The 21,832-nt window shown below is 48.6% G+C and overlaps 2 protein-coding genes across 2 annotated transcripts in view; both read right to left on the reverse strand.

The window, feature by feature from the left end:
- The window catches only part of LOC149360481 (fatty acid synthase-like), a 78,792-nt gene extending 77,114 nt beyond the window's left edge, over positions 1-1,678 (reverse strand). Inside the window, 1 exon segment of the mRNA XM_089567858.1 lies at positions 1,529-1,678. Within this exon segment, the coding sequence (XP_089423984.1) occupies positions 1,529-1,667 (139 nt within the window). The 5' untranslated portion in view covers positions 1,668-1,678.
- A 14,717-nt stretch (positions 1,679-16,395) lies between these two features.
- LOC149360482 (presenilin-1-like) lies at positions 16,396-19,223 on the reverse strand. Its single transcript, XM_089567859.1, has 2 exons — positions 17,805-19,223; positions 16,396-16,681 (listed from the first exon to the last, which is right to left on the reverse strand). The coding sequence occupies exons 1-2, from the start codon at positions 19,221-19,223 to the stop codon at positions 16,403-16,405; spliced, it is 1,698 nt and encodes a 565-aa protein (XP_089423985.1). The 3' UTR covers positions 16,396-16,402.
- Positions 19,224-21,832: the final 2,609 nt, after the last annotated feature.

Raw genomic sequence — 21,832 nt, forward strand, 5'->3', positions numbered from 1 at the left:
AAGATTCTATTTCTCGGGCAGGCGGACTTCGGCCCGCCCATGGGCCCTCCGTTCTCCGCTATTCTCAAGGCACAAGTCGTGCCGAATACGCGCGCGCACATAGGCGGTTCCGACGTGAAATTCAGCAGTGAAGTATTTCTCTCTCTCTCGCTGTCGAGAGAGAGTGCCGGCGGCTTTACGTCTGCCCCTGCGCGGGGTCTCCCGGCCACTGCGCACAATTACTTACAAAAAGAAGTAAACTGTATGTATACATAGCCGCGCGCTCGTAGCGTCCTGTCTCGGACTAATCGCGCGCGCGGCATACTGCACTAGCGGCCGGGGTGGGGCGCTCGGCCGCGTATACCGTCGGAGGTAGCACCCACGGAGCGTTCGTGTCACGCGTGCACTACCTGGCGAAGAGCGAACAGGAAGTCAAGCCCGCCTGTTCGATGAACGCACAGAGGCTCACCACTGTTCTGTCACGGGTATAGAGGCTAGAATATCACGGGTGCGCGCAGTGCCGCGCGGCCACAGGAGCGCTTCGAGACTGTCCGGGATGATTCCCAGCGCCCTGCAGGCCGCGAGAATCTCGCGACGCGGCACTGCAGAAGCGGCACAGCGAAGGAGCATGTGCTCCAAGTGTCTCCACTGCGCCGCAGTCAGCGCACGCGTCGCTCGGGGATGGTGGCCGCTGCGGCGAGCGAGCAGTTTGCGCTCACCACGGAGCCGTCAGTGAACGCAAGCAGATGGTCGCCTAGTTGTTCGTACAGCGAGAGAGCGAAACAGAAACCGAAATCCAGCTAAGAGCTACCACTGCCTTGTCACGTGAGGGCCTATTTCCCATGATGCTTTCCATTATATTTTTTATGACTAGGCTTCAAGATTGTGACGTCATGGTCCCTCCTAGTTTTTCTTCCTCCATGGTGCTCACGGCTTGAGCCACCATCTTGCCATCATCAGGCAAGAGCTACTCGTCGTCAACGTCGCATCATGGGAATTCATTGCCGAAACGAATCTATCGCAGTCGCAAACATCACCAAACATTGGCTTCAATGCGGTGTTGAGCAGACTGCAGTGTGAATGCAATGGCGCCCTTATGCGCGCATTGCCCGGAGCAAGCTGGCATGGTTATGCACAACGGAAACTGCACATACTTGGTAAACACCGTGACCGGACGCAATAACACGCATTCTCGTCCTACAGTAGTTAGCCACGAATTCATCATTACAGTAACCGTTACGGTTGCATGATCATGTCTTCTGTTATTTCACGTCTCGCCCTATGATCAGGATAAACGTCTGCCGTTATTTATTTTGCACTAATTTCTGAAGTGCACGGGCGCATTTCTTGACGATGATTTTTGCCGATTCTTTATTTTACCTGCATACCAACAGCAGTTGCAGCTTCTTATGCCATGACTGACAGCCTGCAAACCTAAATGGTACCCAAACCTGCCTACCAATTGCAAGGCTGCGAAAAAGAATGAATTGTGCAATTAGCCATACCAAAAATAATGCAGTGAGCAGGTCATTTCGGTTGGCACACCTACCTCGAGGCCAGCGTGTCTCATCGTCTGTGACGAAGTCGACGCCCGCGTAGAGCTTTTCCTTGAACTCAGCCAAGTTGTCGGCCTGCGGGAACCGGGCGGAGAAACCCGTAATCACGATGTCCTCTTTCCTGGCCGCCATCTGCAGATGGATATGCACTCTACGCACGACCACGCGTACAGCTCTTAAACGCGCTTCAAGCGCAATGCGTGCTTGCCGGAGAACCTCGTCCGCATGTGACGCTGTAGGCAGGACGCCGCACATGTTAGAGACAGATAAAACGAGACGCGTTTTTAAAAATACTTGCTCTCTGCGGCATGCAAAGAAAATGAGAAAGACAAATGGCACTGAGCGGCTGACTTGTGCTCGGTGGTCCAGTAATTGGTATATAATGTCATATCAGCCTTGTAACCTGTACAAACTGAAAAGCGGCTCTCGGTTGCTTCGTTAATTTAATTCTTGTGTTTGCTTTTGAACTCTTGCCTTGCTTAAATTTTGAGCGAGAAATACGTGCCACCTTCTTTCCCGACGTCAAAACGCATACCTCAAACAAAACAAGCCCACGACTCGAAGCACGTGCTTGACATCAAGCTCAAACCTTGCACTGAGCGCATACCTGATGCGAAACACATACCAGAGTGATACGGAAATGTTATTCTCTTTCTTTTTCAGGAGTGAATAGTTTTTTGCATCCACGTGCGCTGAATCCCCCCAAGTAGCTTCGCAAAACGCTTCGAAGAAGTTTATATGTGTATCTGAGAAGTTTGATGAGTTTGAAGAATAGATAACCCGACAGGACAGTGAAATAAAGGCTCTTAGAAAGCTGGAGACACACCTAGAAGAGAAGCACGTAGTTCACACTAAGCGCAAGGTAAGCTCAAGCAAGAGGTAAGTGACCTAGAATGTCCCCCAGTCAGTGGATTATTTTGGAAGTGCATGGTATCCCTGTTGTCGTGGGCGAAAACCTATTGTTGTTGTAACTAAATCAGGTTGCTGACATGCTTCAGGTCCCTCGGCTCACTGACGCTGACGTTGCATCAGGTCACCGCCTACCAGCAAGGCAAGATAAAGTTACCGGAATTAGTACCCAGTTTACCAAGCAGCAGACACAGGACACATGGCTGCAGAAAAAGGACGCGCTCAAGGAGAGTGAACCGAAAGTTTTCATTCAGGAAAATCTAACTCGTTACCGCAAAGAACTTCAAGCTGCAAAAGATAAGGCAAAGGAAAACGGTTGTGGTTTTGTCTCGTATGGGAACGAAAAAGTTCTCTCTTCAAATAATAGTGGTGCAGCTGGCATTGTTATTAAGAGTAAAGATGGACTTGATAACGCTTAACTGATGCTTGGTTAATTCTTTGAAATATTGAAATATTTCAAACAAGTTGAAATATTGAGACCGCATTTGTCAGCAGAGTTTGTTTCTGAGTCCGCTGATTGCCCACAGTGCTTTTCCGGAAGATATTTAGTGGGCAGCAGAACATGGTGTTGATCACGTATTCCAAAAGCATGCAGTTTATAAAGACCTTTAGAGTTCACCCCAACTTTACTGCACGAAACATTCTACAGGTAAACACGGGCCAGACGGTACCAGTCGCGTACTGGTAGGCTTATTACATACTGCCTACGGGTGTGATACTAGTCGAGGGCATCGCTAGGGAACGAGTTTGTGGCGTCCGATAGCTGTGATGCATACGCATACAAAAAAGAGAAGACGCATCCTGCGGAATTTTCAAACATTATCTATCACACTCGTATCCTCACGGCGTGCGCACACCTATACAATAAGTTCTCAATGGCCTCCGCTTTCTCAGCTTTCCTCCAAAGTGTTTCCACGGGAATTGCACACCAAGCAAGTAACAACAACACATTCTCCATAAACGCGCCATCTTGCACAGTGTAGCTACACTTCGCAGCGCACCCTGAAGATGAGTTTGTTCGCGTAGTCACCGTGCTTCTGGAGGTATTTGGATAACTAGGCTGAAAACAGTTGTGATAAAAGTTAACGAATAATTACTCTGTAATTAGCGCTTTTCTGATGATATTTCCTCACTGAGTGATTCGAGGGAGGAATTTCATGTAAAGCATGATTCATGACCAAGAAAGGTAAAGCAGAACGGCAGGTCTTAAAGTTTATATTCTTACGAGGTGGCAAGCCTACGAAAAGGACGACATGATGACAAATTATAATATTGTTTAATGGCTGCGGGCCTAGCGCGAGCACTCCGTCCCGCGCCACTGCCCTCTTCTTCGTCTTTACAACATGACCCGGGTGCTCCCAGCGATCATCCCGGTCGATTGCTTAGATTCTGAATGGTGAGATGGCGATGACCATGATCAGAAGCGATAGAAGATGAAAGGCTTGCCACCAAGATGAACGAGATGGTCTGATGAACGGCTGTCCCTGGAGCTTCAGGTCCAGCAGTCGGTCGCCCACCACCGAAGGTCAAGAAAAGTTTAAGGACTCGCTGGACAGAATGACCAGGATCGAGAGAAAAGGATGACGATGAGGAACCCGCACCTCCACCAAATGTTACGAGGTGGCAAGCCTACAAAATGAACGACATGATGACAAATGATAATATGATTTAATGGCTGCGCGCCTAGCGCGAGCACTCCGTCCCACGCCACTACCCTCTTCTTCGTCTTCATAACAATATGAAGAACACTGCAGCAGTGTTCCGCAGTCTCGGAAGGACGACAGTAAAGTAGGAAGTGAAGGACGATAGGCAGTAAAGTATTGGAATTGGAAGTTTCCAGTGCTTACATCTACTTCGGGCAGGTAGTAAACGCTCAACCAGACCACGAAAATAAACTAACTACAAGAAAAAAATGGGGTGGAGTGCATTTGGAAAGTAATCACGGTCATGAAGGGCAATTTGCCAGTATTGCTCAAAACGAAAATATAAAACTAACTAACCGGTCCTCACATATGGGGAAGAAATTTGGAGGCTAACAAAACGACAAATTGAGGTTGAGGACAGCGCAGCGAGTAAGCGGAAGGAAAATGATACGGGTAACGTCAAGTAACAGGAAGAGGGCAGAGTGGGTGAGAGAACAAACACAGGTAAATGACACCCTGGCCGGAATCTTTTTTTTTATTGCCCAAATATGCCCTTCGGCATAAAAGGGTTATAGGTACTTGTGCAGGCCGGTGTCGGCTGTAAAAGATGGCAAGGCCCGGTAGTCGGGCCCATGGGCCCAGGTTCAAGTGTCTGGTGGTCGGCTGGTGTGGCAAACGTGAATGCTGAGGTGTCGCTTGCGTGCCTCCCGAAGCCCGGGGCAAGCTTGCATGAAGTGAGGTAACGTCGCCTCTGTAGCAGAAGCGGCGCAGAAGGGGCAGTTCAGAAGCGGGGTCTGTAATGTCTAGGAGGCCCTGACTGCAGGCGTCAGCGCAGAATCCACCCGGATTCTCCTCAACGCCACCTCCTGACGGCGAGTAAAATCGCCGGGAAGGTTGGATCCATGTGGCGGAATTAAAGCTCGCGTGGAGTGGCGCAGAAATTCCTTCTTAGGTAGTACGGCGTCTTCTGCGGGTAATTTCAGTAGAGGAAGAAGGTATGGCACTTGTATGGGGTGAACTGTCCGCTTCCCTAGGATGGTGCGTACTGCGTCGTGCCCACAGAAAGCGGACACGGAACGGATACGATTCCACGATGGTGCACACATCGACAACACATCCCAGGGGACAGGCTACGCGCCGCAGAGCCTCTACTGCTTGTCTTGAGTCGGTACATAGGAAAAGACAGTTGACTGGAGTACAGAGGAGGTTCTTTAAAGTGGACAAGCCGTCACGAATGGTAATGAGCTCTGCTATCACAGAGGGAAGCGGCGCCTCTGTGATGTAGGAACATGTCTGGCGTGCGTTAGGTAGAGCTGGGCATAGAAGGTGTGCGGCACATGATCTTTTGTGCTTGCGTCAACATAAGCTTGAAGTGTGCCTATGGAGTCTGCTGGAAGAGGAGGCTCTGTTTCTCTCACTGAACTATGAGCTTTCCGTGTGGCACGTAGGGGTCAGTTGTCGGTGACCTGAGACCAAGGAGGAGGTTCCAAAGGCGTTGCGTAAAGACCCGGATAATTAGGATCAAAGTAATTTACTAGGGCAGTTGCCACAGGGGTTGATGATGCTTTCAGGCTGCGCGCATTACGGCGCTGCTCCACGAGCTCATCAGTGGTATTCAGCTGAGCTTGCGCTTGCAGTGGGCGAATAGGGGCGATTTGAGGAAGTCCAGTGAAAACTCGCATGGCCTCTCTGTTGAATGTTTCGAATCGGTCCCATTCTCCTACGATAAGGCATTGGGGCTGTGCTTGATAAACGAGGCGAGGCTGTACCACGGACAATGTTCGAACCATATTAAAGCATGCACCATCTGTTTTCTCGGCACTTGGGCGAAATAGGCGCAGCGTACTGGCGGCCTTTTGCCGGGCAGATCGAACCCACGAAGCTGCAGATCCTGAGCTGTCCAGGTCGACACCTAGCACCCACATCGACGAGGCTGTAGTAAGGAGGTTTCCGTTCAAGGACAGCTGTATAGGTGTGAGAAAAAGGCGGCGTCTACCCTATCGGTTTGTGATAGCCGTAAAGTTTGCTTTTTCAACCGACAGCGCCAGGCCAATCTTAGAGCACCACTGAGAGGCACCACGGTTAAGGTACGTGTGCACTGACCAAACCGTTGCATCATCCGAATACATCAAATAAAAGATATCCGGAAGAGTAGCCAGATGCCATACCAAAGGAGCCAGGGCGATTATAAATAATACTGGAGCCAGGACGGATCCTTGAGGTACACCCCTCTTCATGGTAAATAAGCTAACACGTTCCTTGCCGTTGCGTATGGCGATGGAGTGGTCTTCCAAGAACGAAGTCACGAATCTGAGTACTCGAGGATGGAGATGGAGCCAATGTAGAATAGCCAAGATCGCTGTGTAGTTGCGGTCAGAGTCAAGACAAAGAAATAGAGCTGGGAAGGACCCGTAATGTGAAGGCATGGTAGCGGACTGAATCCCAAGAGAAGGCAAGCGTAGCAGAGGGCGGCAGAACGTTAGGTGGGCGGATGAGATTAGGAACTTCGAGAAGATGGTGTGGCTGCAGCTGACACAGGACAGCGTTAATTGGAGGGACGTGGAGAGGCCTTTGTGCTGCAATGGACGTCTTGAGACTGATGGCAATGATGATAAGTCCAGGGCCGGCTTGCACGAAACAAATAAGACCGGCTTATTTCCAGTCTAATCTTATTCGCGGTCTAAAAGCTCTCTCGATTTTGAGAAAAGAAAATGCGCATTGATGGTTCACTTTGTCGGTGAGTGCCTCAAGTGCGCACGACGCCGACTAAAACATTGAGTTACCGAACTTTCAGTCGGAGTTCGTGGTGCATTTGAGGTGTCCACTGACAAAATGAACCAGCTATGCGCCTTTCCTTTCTTCAAAACCGAGAGAGCTTTTAGACCGCGAATAAGATTAAACTGGAAATAAGCCGGTCTTATTTGTTTCGTACAAGCCGGCCCAGATCTGCTCTTAGTGCTCTCATAAAGCGCGTGCTGCATATTGCCGCTGTGATATTTAAAGGTGTTTTGATATGTGGCATGGTGAAATTCAATATTTCACAGAAACTGTCTAAATTTATCAATTTAAATTCGGCTTATTGATTTTTCAAAATTAAGCATCGCTGCTATTATAGGCCTGAATAGGAAAACAGAGCGGTAGTGTAACAGGGAAAAAAAGGTCAAGCAAGTGTAATTATCAGTTCTCTTTTTCTCTTCTATAAACAAAAGGGCTCCCAGTTTTCTGCGCAATACACGGTTATGTCGAACATTTTTTGTTCTGGCAACGTGGCGATTTAGCCCCAGAACCTTTTTGAAGAGAGCGCGTTTTTCGAACAAGCAGTTACCCCAGGTAAAAAGAGAAGTATCGAAAGCTGGAACGTCACCTGAACCGGCGCCTTATCTTACACAGCGGGGTATGTTTCACGTGCCACGCTGCCTTATCAAAACGAGTGCGACACACGTCGTCTTCACCGGCCCAAACGCTTTCAAATGCCGCGCCATTGACACCGGAAGGACTTTGGGGCCAGTATCACCATCATTACCCACGTTTGTTTCGAAACGACAAAACCGTATATACAAATTTTTGAATTTAATGAGGTATTTTTACAAGGAACAGATTATGTATCGGAAAGAATCCAAACCTGCTGCTGCTATTCAAGCGCGTGTCGAAACAAGACACCGCAGCTGAAAACGGCCGTGCATAGAAAAAATTCAGGGGGCACTTTGACTGTCTAAAGTGGGTAGAGGCGGAAGCGTTTTCCGCACCACCTTCGCTGTTTCTGTGGCACCGGTGGCGTCACATATAATTGAGTACTAATTACTAAGTGATGACAAATCACTAATTGATGGTTAATTACTGATTAATGTCTGAATACTAATTAACTACTAATTAATGACGCTTAAGCTTCGCCTTTAGAGTGGAACGCGACAGCGCGTTGTAGCGCTGCCAGGGAGTCCACGGAACACCACCCGTTCAGCGCGATGCCTTGACCTTTGAACGCAACTCTTTTTGAGGAAAGGAAATGGCGCAGTAATTCTCTGTCATCTCGGTGGACACCTGAACCGCACCGTAGAGGAAGGGAGGAAGTGGGAGTGAAAGAAGATAGATAAAGAGGAGCCGTAATGAAGAAAATGAAAACTGTATTTGAGGAAAGGAAATTACGCAGTAACTGTCTCACAAAATTCAGGGGGGGGGGGGGCACTTTTTTGACCTAAAGTGTGGTCACTGATGCCACTAAGAGTGGAACGCGACAGTGTCTTGCAACGCTGCCAAGGAGTCCATAGAACGCCATCGCCCATTCGGTTCTACGCCTCGCTCGTCAGTAAATTGGTTTTTGAGGAAAGGAAATGTATCTGTCTCTCATTTGTCGGTGGACACCTAAACCTCGCGGGAAGGGAATGGAGGAGGATGAGAGTGAGTGAAGACACCGTATTCACTAGACGCACCTTTGTTCATTCCAAACCATCGAGCTGGCATGGCGGAGTGGATAGCACGCTCGTCTCTCACGCCGAAGACCGGGGTTCGATTCCTGAGCTCGACCAATTTCTTAATCGGTTTTATTTATTTATATGGCCTGACTAGTAAAGCTAGTTACGCTAATTAGGTAATTAAGCAATTAACTAAGCTCGGTCCCACTTACTTGGAGCATCACTATACGATCCCTTCAATTGGTTGTATGGTTACTAGCCAAAGTGCAATTGGCCCCGTTTGAAATTCGCGCACTGTGACGTCACGACCGTTTCCACCAATTGAAAAGCGTGACATTTTCTGTCGACAACTGCTGCTTACAACGATGAGACATTAAAGGCTTCCGCCTTAAAATATACTTATGTAAGTATGTTTCTCTATGGCCCGTGTTCCAATCGTCATACCCTCAAAGCAGGTAATCATAAGCAAACCGGATGGACGCCGGCTTTCAAGTTTGTTTGATACGTGGCCGGTTCCACGATATACGGCTCTGGGGACCAGTGGCGTGAATTCAGCGCATAATAGTGATGATAGAGATGAGGCGAACATGTTGTAGATAATTTCACGTAGTCTCAGTGAAAACTGCATTTAATGGCAGGAGTGATGAGAACGTCTACAGCAATTGCTCTAGGTGTTTCCTCTTGTCTAGTATACAACACCCAGCATGCATTTTTTTTCTTGGTACATATGAATGGTCTGGTAAACAGTGTGCTTTGAATATGCTTCTTGTCCACCTTGGCTTGCCACCTTTGACCATTCGTAGACATCGCAACAGTTAGAAGTCTAATTTAATCCTTCAATTAAAGCAGAAAGTTGTGCCACTTGCTAACGATCCATCAAAACACGGCGCACAGGAAAACACGGAAAACGGACAGGACAGGAGCGCACTGTGCGTTCTCCCTGTGTTTGCCGTGTTTTTCTTGATAATCCTTTAAGCACACCGTGCCTTTCACAGGAAAGTGAAATAGCTTAGTTATGAAACCATTTAAAAATACGTGGCGTGGTGAGCCCTCTGGCAACGGTATTCAAGAAAGAAATATTTAGATGGGAGGCCGTGCTGGTCAGCTCGGACCCGGACATTCAAGCCTTGGCCACCGAGTGGGCCGCTCAGGTCGCCGCCAGCCATGGTTTCGTGGCCATCTAGCGCGGACCGTCTGCATCTGCATTTTTGACGGAATAAATGTTTTCCGATCCAATGTAGCATTCATATTCACTGCGATAGCAATAAAAACCGCTGGCCAAGATGCAGAAATGCCACGAGCGTAATAGTTTGCCCGCGACGTTGCCAGGCGCACTGCGGTTTTTTTGAAGCGAAAAGCTTCACTAGGCTAATCAACGAGGCTAGCCTGGGCCCCGTCGTCAGAAGCAGCCACAGGTGCGCATTCGCGAACTGCCTGACGTCATGGTGGACACCCGAACCGCGCCGTAAGGGAAGGAAAATGAAAAGAAAATTGGTTTAAGGAAAGGAAACGGCGCCTGTCTATCTCATATCTCGGTGGATACCTTGAACCGCGCCGTAAGGGCCTTAAGGAAAATGAAATGAAATGAAAATTGCTTTTAAGGAAAGCAAATGCCGGTCTCTAATATCTTGGTGTACACCAGAGAGGAATACACGCCACAGTACATGTCTCTAAAGCAACCTTCTAAGACAGCACCGTATTCACTACACGCGCGGCTCCTCCTCCGCCTGGCCGCAGTTTTTCGCTTCGAGTTATCCAGGCTTATCATTAGCTAAGCCACAGCCAATTGTTTTTGCTTGATAGAAACAACCGACTTGGTGTTGGCGTCGCCTCATTTAGCGTTAGGAACTTGAAAAAATCGACTGCGCTATGATGGGAAGCCCGAAACGCGTAAAAAATTGAGTGAAGTTCATTATAGGGCCGACAACCGCGGCGCCACGTCACCGCATGCTTCGAGCCCGCTTGGGCCAAGGTTACAGTGGAAGATCTCACCTCCTGTCTAAAGAATAAAAAAAAAGCACAGCGTATTCTGACACGTGTTGCGTTATCTGACTCCAGCGTTTTAGCTTCACATGCCAGACTACGTCTACCCTAACAATGGATTCTCCCGTAGAGCTGTCACGGTTGCAAAGCGACTGCAACAGCGCGAAACTACTCGTATGTGGTGCGCTGGTATTTCCGCAGTAGAAAGGAGCCCAGTACTGCGCTCTTTGTGAACGAACCACAGGGTAGATTTGCGGTTTCGGTTGCCGGATTATGAATGTTGGCGCCTTCACTGCAACTGCACCTTTGTTTAGAGCGAGATGTTTTGTCTTGTGTCGCCTTCTAGGGAACAATAATTTCATTGTTTCACTTCTCGGTGTGGGCTGCGATTTTATAACATTGATAATAATACAATGAATTTTTAAATTAACGAGACAGTAGTGTATACTCCCCGAGGGGAACTAATTGGGAGTAAAGAATGTTTCTCTATCTGCACACGTCCCCAAAATATGACGCTAAAACTTCGCAGGAAACTGTCTCTTTGTAGTACTCGCACGTTCACTTCGCATTTTCCTGAATATTATCTTGTTCTCATAACATATAACATTATTTCTGCTCACAGCCAGTCTAAAAGAGTTATTCGAATCTTCAGTGGCAAGATACCCCCATGAACATTTCGTCAAGGAATGAATGAGAACATTTAAAACAGAGGGAGATCTAGTGAGAATGAAAAGAATACTCATTGAAGAATCATTTTTGTTTAGAGTTTTGTTCAGCGAGTCTCTTGCAAATGCCTACTTGGTGCCGGTGCTGCGTGCCTTAAGTTTAAAAAATTTCATTATTAGCCCAACCGGCTTAAAAAACGCTAAATCCTCTTGAGAGACATTAATTCTGCGCACTAGATTGCTTATTTGAAACCATTTGTTTTTTTTTACGTTGCTTGCCGATGTAGATCGCATGCCGGACACGATTTTCGTGTTAATGATGTCCGTAAAGTATTGAAAGATGTGAACCAAGCCAAGGCATGTGGTGCTGATGTCATTCCTGTCGCAAATGCAAGAAATTGCGCTGATACATTGCTAGATTACTTCGGCTTGTTGTTCCAGAAGTCCCTTAATGAAATCTTCTTGCCTGCTGATTGGAAGTTAGCGCGAGGTGCTCCCATATATGAGTACCATGCGAAGCTCTGTTAACAACAACAGACCAGTGTTCTTGACTAGTATAGCCCGCATGATTATGGAGCATATAAGATATAGCTGTGTTACGATTCATTTAACCAAACATAATCTCATAAGTCTCTACCAACATGCTTACTCGTACGGTTTATTTGCTGCAGACAGTTGGGAGATTTTATCCACAATATGGCTTAGGGCACTGACAAACAAAGGGCCGTTTTTCGCGTTTTCTGAGATTTCCGCAAAATATTTGACGGAGTCACGCACAGTCTCCTGCTTGCGATATTAAAAGCTTACAACATGGATTATGAAATGATTGAGTGGTGTTGTGTGGAACGGTTTTTCGTCACATTATGCACCAGCTATCTCGGCAGCACCACAAGGTGCAATCTTGGGACCACTTTTTTGTTATATTGTCGCGAATCTTTGTAGTGTTTGTTTGTTCATACTTCAGAGCCTCCGGCACGCGGCTTTATCGCTTGGTTTGGGATGCAAGACGCGAGTAGATTTATCTCGATTGATCTCATCAAGGCGGAGCCGATTCTGCGGTATTCCAGACTTTTGTGGCAACTTTGCACGCTCTATCTCGAAGGTGCGCTGTTAGCCTCAAATTGAGTACGGCCAAGATCGGCGGGCATTCTGTTCGACGACCGCCGAGCACGCTTGTTGCTACGCCGCCGCTGAGTCACTGAGTTCTTTGTGGGTGCAAGTCAGCCGAAATAGTTTCCTTTGGAATCCATTCTCGCTGCTTTCCTGCTCGCCGAAATGCAGTCGCCACACCAGGACATATAGTGGAGGTGCTGACCTGCTATCTTGCTATGCACCCCACAATGGAACCTGGCGAGCAGTCAAGGCCCGTCGTGCTTCGCCAGCCCCGTGAGCCACCGACTTTCCATGGAGAACCACATGAAGATGTAGAAGACTCGCTGGATTTGTACAAAGCGCTGAATACCTGGGACGACTGCGCCAAGCTTCGTAACGTTTATTTTGCATTAGACGGCCCTGCCAGAATGTTGTTTGAAAACCATGAACCTTCCCTCAGGACCTGGGCTACTTTCAAGAATCAGCTACTGGGAACATTCACTAGCGTCGTACGAAAAGAGTGGAGCTTCTGCTGCGGCCACGAATTCATCACACAAACGAGTCCGTGACTGCGTATATAGAAGAAATGAAACGCTTTTCAGGCACGCCAACCCTGGCATGACTGAAGAAAAGAGCTCATTTTTCTTATTCGTGGCGTAAAGGAGACTTTGTTTGCCAGCCTGATCCGAAATCCTACAAAAACAGTTGCTGAGTTCGTAGTCGAAGCTTGTACCCTCGAAAAGACTCTTGACGCCCTGACCCGTCACTACAACAAACCCCTTCAAGTGCTGACGGCAATTGCCCCTCAGATGGTACCCCTGCAAGCGGGAATAACCTGCGAGATCTAATACGCGAAATTGTTCGAGAAGAACTATCGGACTTCAAAATGACGCCGCCACCGAGAAAAGCACCAGCGAGAAGCCCTACCCATGATTCACATACCCAACGAAGCCGTGACGATACGCCGAGGATGACGTGCAACGCAAGAGGTAGAACATCCGACTTGGAAGTGGCTATCGACAGCAGTACAGTTACCGCTCTAGTCGACACAGGAGCCGATTATTCGATGATAAACGGAACATTCGCCGTGCATTTGAGCAAGGTGATGACCGCTTGGGACAGGGGGCCACCTCATTACGCCATCAAGACGATGCACATCGCGAGTGACTCCCATGGCACACACCTATCCCGCGACCTTCGTAGTGCTACGTCAATGTGCCCGCGAAGTGATCTTGTGCATGAATTTCCTTAATGAGCATCAGGTGATCATCGACCTGCGATCCAAGCTGATCACGCTTTCCACGGACGAGGGCATCCCTTCCATGAGAACTGAGGAACATCACGTTGAACTTAGTGTCCTCGAGGAACAAGTGAGTGTACCAACATGCCCAAGCGTCATCGTCACTGTAGGCGCCATGGAAGCGAATGATACTGAAGCCAGTATGGAGGGGAACATGCAATTGTTTCTCAACCAAGGAATCTGCATCGCAAGAGGCATCTCACATTTCCGCGAAGGACAAGCCGAAGTACTGCTAACTTACTTTAGCGAAGAATGCCGGCACGTTAAAAGAGGATAAACGATTGCTTTCCTCGACGAAATATCCGACGTACGAGACTTCTTTGCCCTCTCCGACCCATCCGTAGAAGATTCGCCTGACCAAAAGAACTCGCCCACTTTCGACGTAAGCCCAGCCCTGCCCCGCAACAGACAAACCAGATCAGAATTCTCCTTCAAAGCTACAGCCAGTACTTCTCGTCATCGCCGAAGGTCCGACAAACGCCGATTGCCAAGCATCGCATTATAACCGACCAGCACGCCTAACCTCACCGCCAAAGCCCCTACCGTGAGTCGCCGCGAGAACATTCCATCCGGGACGAAGTGGAAGAAATGCTTCATGGCAACGTAGTTCACCCATCAAAGAGCCCCTGGGCAGCACCGGTTGTTCTAGTGAGCAAGGAAGACGGCGAACATCGATTCTGCATCGGCCAGCGGCGCTTGAACAACATAACGAAGAAGAACGTCTACCCCTCTTGCATCAACGGCACACTGGACTGGCTATGGAACGCCAAGTATTTCTCATAGATGGACCTCAAGAACGGTTACTGGCAAATTGAGGTCATTGAAAGAGATCGCGAGAAGACCGCATTCATTACTCCGGACAGCCTCTTCGAGTTCAAGGTGATGCCATTTGGTCTCTGTGCCGCAACAGCGACGTTTCAGTGAGTAATGTTTAGAGTGCCGGCAGGCCTGAAGTGGCAAATTTGTCTGGTATATTTAGATTACGTCGTTGTCTTCTCCAGAAACTTTTAAAAGCACCCTAGTAAGGCTGGGAACAGTACTTTCCCTTTCCCCAACCTGCATAGCTTGTGTGAAAATTTCATTGAACCTGAAGTTCTTAAGTTTCGGGGGGATGTAAATGTTTAGATTGTGTACAGGTGGGTGCTTGTGAACAAGTATACATGTCGGCGGGTTGCATTGAAATATATTGTAGTTTGTGAGTTAGGAACTGGTGCCGGGTTTCTGAAGGGCAACCACGGCGACGAGGAACTCAAGGGTCTCAAGGTAGAGGCGGAGGTGAGCCCGCTTCTTGCGGTTCTTTAGACCTCTGCAGTTCCACTGTTAGTGTAAGTGGGCGAGTTATTTTTGCTCGCGACTTAGGGTTGGGGGCCATGGTCGGAGGTGGAGGGCGGGGTTACGTTAAAACTCCCCAGTCCGCTAGTGCCCTGCGCAGACGAGCAGAAGTCTTCCGAATAGTCACACCAATCGGGAATAGCTCTATTGAATTTTGAGGGGCGGTTAGCGTCCCTGATGGGCCGCACGCGTTTAAGGATGCGTGGATTGTCAGGTATCCATTTTTTGATAATTTGTGTTACGGCTCATTTTAGCAGGCTAGTAGTCTCGTTTGTGTTTTTTTATCCGATAAGTAGTTATCAGCAACCAAACTTTGGTTCCGAATAATGGTTGTGATACCCATCTCGTCAAATTTCGGAGTTTGATTTTGCAGTCTATAATGAGGTGCTCCAGGTGGGCCTCGGTCATGTAAGCGTGTCGCTGGGCGCTATGCAAGGTTCACTGCAGCAATGTATTTCTATCGAACCAGCTTATGTTACCGCTCATTGTGCGTCCCCGAACAACCCTTTTCCCTCGAGCAGCGGGAGGCAGCCTTGACTCGCAGTCGTCTGGAGGGCGAACGCCAGCCCATCCCAATGGTCCACGCATCAGCGCAAGCTACCGGGGTCCTGAACTAAGGAGTCCGCCCACTTGGCCCGTCGAACATTTCAATAAGTTATAAAATTTTATTTCTCTCACTGGAAGACTAGAACCCAAGAAAGAGCCATGCACCGCAAGCACATAAGATATAAAATTGTCAATTCTCGCGTCCTACATTCTCTTCTCCGCGTCACTCGCAGCGAATGTGCTTACAGAAGACATGCGCAAACCGACTGCTTGTCCTGCGACACCTTCCGCCACCGCACTGTTGATGCGAAGCGCTTACTCTAAAAATACCCGTTTTTAAAGAGGCAGTCTTTAAATCTGAAGAGCTCGAAAAAAAATCCGAATGGAATGGTTGGCTTGACCCGAAAGCCAAGCTACAGTGAGACAAGCCGGCAGCATACTGCAGTGTGACTCTGGTATTGATTGCACAGTAAAAGAAAAGAACACAGCTAGCCGCGGCGCTCATTAAGCAAGCTTGCCTGGCGCCATTACAATGAGGTCACCTAGGTGATCGTCCAAGTTTGTTCCGAGACCCATTTGGCGTAAGAACTAGGACGAAAACGCATATAGATGGCTACAATCATAGCAACTTCGGTGAGGGCGGAGTGGGTGAGGGAACAAACGCGGTTTAATGACATCTTAGTTGAAATCAAGAGGAAGAAATGGGCTTGGGCAGGGCATGTAATGCGAAGGCAAGATAACCGCTGGTCCTTAAGGGTAACGGAGTGGATTCCAAGAGAAAGCAAACGTAGCAGGGGACGGCAGAAAGCTAGGTGGGCGGATGAGCTTAAGAAGTTTGCGGGGATACAGGGGCGGCAACTGACAAAGGACAGGATTAATTGGAGAGACATGGGAGAGGCCTTTGCCCTGCAGTGGGTGTAGTCAGGCTGATGATGATGATGGTGATGAAAATATCTGAGCGAAACTGAATTAAGAGTCCCGCCTGGGGCTAGTACGCCAGGAAGTCTACAGCCTCGAGGAAGGGGTCCAAGAAGATGGCGCTGGCGAAGTATGCCCCGAGGCCGAGCACCACGGAGAAGGGCAGGGCGGGCAATGGCTTCCGGAACACGAAGAGCAGCATCACGGTAAGCAGGGCGCCCACCAGCACCGCGACGTAGCAGGCGACCAAGGCCGCCACGGTGCCGTGCCGGGATGCCTTGCCCAGCAGCAGTCCGTAGAAGATGAAGTCGCCCAGGCCCAGCTTCAGCCCGCGCTCCAATGCGTTCTCCTGGCGGGGAAAAAGTGCAGCTACGTTTGAGGTGACCGTTCTATTCCATGATAAGACATAATTTTTGTTTCAATTACTTCGACTAGTACGGCAGTACGTCTACACACCACCTGGAAATTTGTTGACACTGGTAGGGGTGGTACAAAACTAAACGGCGGACTTCGTGAATGCTTTTTCAGTACAAGGTACCAGGGCCGTTTCCAATTTACGAGGCTGCTGGGTATTGTAACGTACCAGCTGTTGATAATTACAGAGCGGTCATGAAGCATGTGAGGACACGCCAATGTTCCCGGCCCGCGTCTTCCGGCTGAAGCCCAACCTGACACGCCAATCAGACTGAGAAATTGCGGAATATAAGGAAGGCTGAGTGCAACGAGGATGCTGATGCGAGATCTTTCCAAGGAAGGGTTGGAGTGAACTACGTTTTGGGGAGAATCGCCGTGTTGAGACACTGAAGGAGTTTTTGTAATGTTTACATAAGGTATGAAAACACAGGAGTTGCTTGCAGGTGAACTGACCGTGCATTGTGCCAAATAGTCTAAATTGTAAAGTGAAACACGTTCACGAAACTAGCGGCATCACTCGAGACTAATACGGATATATCTGTTAATCTATATCTTTCGGAGAATTCCGAATATTTGACCATAAAATGCAGAACCGTTTAAATATAGCCTTCAGTATTAAGTGTAACAAAGAGGGTTCAGCTTAAGTTAAGGACAACGCAGCGAGCTATGGAAAGAAAAATGATAGGCGTAACGTTAAGAGGTCGGAAGCGGGCGGAGTGGGTGAGAGAACAAACGCGCGTTAATGATATCCTAGTTGAAGTCAAGAGGAAGAAGTGGGCTTGGGCAGGGCATGTAATGCGAAGGCAAGATAACCGCTGGTCCTTAAAGATAACGGAGTGGATTCCAAAAGAAGGCAAGCGTAGCACGGGGCGGCAGAAAATTAGGTGGACGGATGAGATTAAGAACTTTGCGGGAATATAGTGGCCGCGGCTGGCGAAGGACAGGGTTAATTGGAGAGACATGGGAGAGGCCTTTGCCCTGCAGTGGGCGTGGTCTGGCTGATGATGATGATGAGTATTAAATCTCTCTGTTGGCGTGCATAGCATCATCAGGCTCGCCTGGTTAAACTGGCGCCGCTGTTCCAAGCCCCGTTGACGAGGTGATCGAGGGGAAGCCGCTCCTCCGGACTTGGCCCGCGCTTGAGCCGAAGGTGGGGCTGGTGATCGCTGTCCACTGCGGGCCCCGAACGAATCTTCTGAGTTGCACGAAGGTGTAAGCGAGAACTGCTCGTAGCCTCGTCGCCCTGGGTAGACTGGTGACGGGGGTCCAATGGATGGGCTTCCTCCGTGTTCGTCCCCGCAGCGTTTATGGCCGGCACACATTGCGAAGGGTGGTAGCGCTTCCGTCAAGGTCGGCTTCACTTCTGGCGCTGGTGTCATATCAGCCAGGGAAACAAAATGTTGGCCTTCGCCGGCCTCAGTGCATCGCACCCTCCTGGCTCGCTCTATAAATGGCTGGCAGGTGCCTTGTGATGTGACAGGCGGCGAGCCACTGATGATGGCGGCGGACGTCGAGGCCTCATCTCCAGCTGCTGTTCCTCTCACTGAAATGTTGCTGAAGTGCTGTGGTTGTATCCATGGTCTCCTATGGTCTGTCGCTGAAGCCGGTAAAGTACATTCTGTCCCAGCAGGCACTTCCATTATTAAGGGGAGTCCTGGCGTGCCTGGTCGAGCTTCAGGTTGTTCTGGACACCACTTTGTCGTGCCTGGATCTGCTTGGCACTCTGTGTCTCCAACAGCCGATGCGATCTCATAGCACCAAGCTGACGACGTGGAGAAGACTAGAGCTGGAAAGAGGGGCTCGTTCCTCTTCTTTGCAGTCTCGTGAAGTATTCGCAGGGGACCCAGGAAGCAAAGAACGGCGAATACGTCCCATAATGACACCAGCAACAGGAAAATCCACGACGTCCAGTTCGGAAAGGCCTCCTCTAGCACCACAGCTATCAGAACTGAAGCGTAGACTAGGTAGCTCTGCTGCAGGTGGAAAGGGGCGTCGAAATACAGAGCTACGATTCCACCGATGCCCACGTTCCACGTCACCAGGGCGCAGCTGAAGTGGTCCGTTGGGGCATTGAGGAGGAACAGCAGGCGTCCCAGAAAGTAGTAGCCGGTGACGAGGAGGATTAGCGCGAATCCGGTGATGAGCCAAGCCTTGACGATTCTGTAGTGACCGGCCTTGTAGAGCAACACCAGGGTGCAGTTGGCGATCATGATAATCGCGAGGAAGCCGAATGCGTTGGCGAATGAGTTGATGAGGAGCACGGGCACTCCTCCTCCTTGATCCGGGTACCGCATGTAAGGGATCTCGAGGGCTGGGTTCCTGCTGTACGAGAACATTTTGACCAACCCTGCGACGCTGAACATGCAGAAGGTCACCGCCTTGATGAGTGTGATGATATCTTTTCCGAGATGCTGGTAACGCAGCGCCGTGAAGTCGGGGGACCTGGAGCGATTAGGAAGGCGGCCACCGCGGTCCATTCCAATTCTTCTTCTTTTGAGGTTGGCGCTCGAGCCCCCTTTAGCATGAAAGAAGCTTGGTAGTCTTTGCAAGGGCTATGTGCGCGCACAATATATTGTCTAGACAAGAAACACAGAAAAATCTATTAAAAAAAAGGGCTATTCCTTAAGTTGACTTTTAAAATGAGCACGGCAGTCTGAAGGGAAAAAGTGTTGTGGAGAAAACGAATAACGAAATGTTTCTTGCGTTTTACCCGCCTCCAGAGCGAAGAAGTAAAAGAAGTAAAGTCCTTTCGCCATACCATGACAGCGCCCACAGCACTCAGCTATCTATAGTCCTTCACTATGGCACCTTTTGCCCTTCGACTTGTTGTAGCATCCATATGTTCCTTGCGGCGTAGCAGAGGTGTCGGCCAAGAGTGAGAGTTGATTACTGCGCCATTTCTTTCTTTCTTGTGCGTTTGTACGCTTTTGCTTTTTTTTTAAGTCTAATGTTTAACGAAATCTGCTTCGTTTGTGTGTCGTTTGCCATCGTGTTGCTGTTTTCTTCAAAATCGCCCTCTCCTCTATAATGACCAATTCCGACCCTTTATGAGTAATAAAGAAATAAAAAGAACAAATTTTCTTCAATGATATGCCAGCATGTCACAGACAGGTAATGTGACCGCACAAGATTCAGACTTTCACGTTAACACTCGGAGTATATTTTCGTTGGGTAGCGACTGACGCCAAGCTAGGATCGAGGCCGACGCCTTTTCGAGCTAAACCGTTTGTGGAAAGCACTCGGACGGGTTGTCCTGCTTCAGGTTTGAAAACAAAAAAAATTGCCATTAAATAACGTCTTCCAAAGTATACGCAAGGACAAAATGCATTGCTCGGAATGGTGTTACATTTTCTAGGATTGCTCAAAGGTGGTGATATCAGCACTCCGGAATTACGCCACGTCTTTCGGCTGCCGAACTTGCCTACGACCTCACGCGCCTGTGCTCTCCGAGCTGAGCATCGCGCATGGTCTCCCTGGTTTCCCTAGTGGCTTGAGTGGGCTGCAGTTTCAGCCGCTTTTTCTCATCCGGAAAGCACTCTCGGCTTCCGTCGCCGCCTTTGCTGTCATGCCACCTGGTCTAGCCGCTTCGTTTTTTTAGTTTCGGACAGCGTCTCGGTGTCCTACTGCATTTGCCCTTTGACGAGCCGTATAGCCTGCGCTCTTTTCAGCGGCCGTGGCAAACATTCCCGGTGCATGAAATATAATCGAACCCCAGAGGATCGCAATGAGGCATGTCTGCGAGTACCTCCATAGTTATGCTACTGTCACCGGGAGATTAATTTTATAACCTCCTATTTTTCTTCAAAATTGTCTCTTTCTTTTCTCAATTTCCATTTACTGATACTTCACTGTCTGCATCAATATTATTGCAATGCTTCCAGTTTTAGTCCCACATTTGTACATTGCCGTTATACCTAATTGAGCTCCTGCATTCCGTCTCCAGTTTCGGTATGCACGGAACCCTGGCCAATGCTCCGCCGTGAGTATGCGTCTTTTCAGCAGAGGCCAGCAAGCGCAACTACAGAAACTACAGCAACATCATCATCATCATCACCATCGACAAAAACAGCAAACATGACCCGTTGGAAAGCGCGTTACGACGGCATATCAAGGTGCCCTAATACGGTGTAGATCATCTAGGTTTCTTGATGAGCAACCATCCCGTTGTGCGCTGAGTGACGAAAGGCAGCCTGCTATTGCGAAGGAAGTATAAAAAATTAAGTACGCCGGCACTGGTCACGTTGGCGTGCCTGGAATATTAGGCGCTTTATTTGACTATTATATGCCCCTTTTTGGGGTTTATGAGGGCTAAAATTCGGGAAGGAGAAATCCTTTTCTCGCCTCTGCGATGAGGAGCGTGCTGTAACTGATCAGCCTGTCAGTTTGGACGAAGTTAAATCTTTCATTTCAGATCTTGAGGGCCAGGAAGCTCCTGAAGTAGGTGGTGTTAAGAACGAGTTTTAGAAAACATTTTCACCTCACCTCGTGCTTGCCTTGGTGGAAGTGTGCAAAACATCTTATTATGTATTATTTTTTCCTGTCACTTTTTTTTGGACACACTACATAATGTCCACCAAGCAGAGACACCCACCGGCTGAAAACTGCTGAAGAATTTGTCGAACTTCACTGTGTAATGGAGTTGACAGAATATTGCTAAGGTTTTTTGTTGCCGTCTGTAGTTTGTTGTAATGCATTTGACTGGCTCGAATCAGGCCTCTTGTATTCGATGCCAAAAAAATCCATACACATATCACGTTCGGTGCCGGAGACAGCAGCAGTTCAGATTGGCCAAATAATTCTTAGAATTACCTTGCTTAGGCGTTTGCCATGAACTTGGATTCGTGATGATTTCTTTTTTAAGTCGAAAGACTTTAATGGCTCATCGTTGTCCGTCCGTCTGCGAAAACTGTCACACTATAGTTGTCAATCATCTTGATAACGTCATCAGTAGTATAATACGCCGTAACCAAAAATCATCCAAATCAGCGTACATTAAACATAAAAACAAATAAAATATAAATAGCAATACAAATAATATTAGTAAATAACAATAAATAAAATCTAAAAAAATGACATTTAAAAAATG

Source organism: Amblyomma mixtum, chromosome 2, assembly GCF_055824585.1.
Source record: "Amblyomma mixtum isolate Tamu chromosome 2, ASM5582458v1, whole genome shotgun sequence".
Classification (NCBI taxonomy): Eukaryota; Metazoa; Arthropoda; class Arachnida; order Ixodida; family Ixodidae; genus Amblyomma; species Amblyomma mixtum.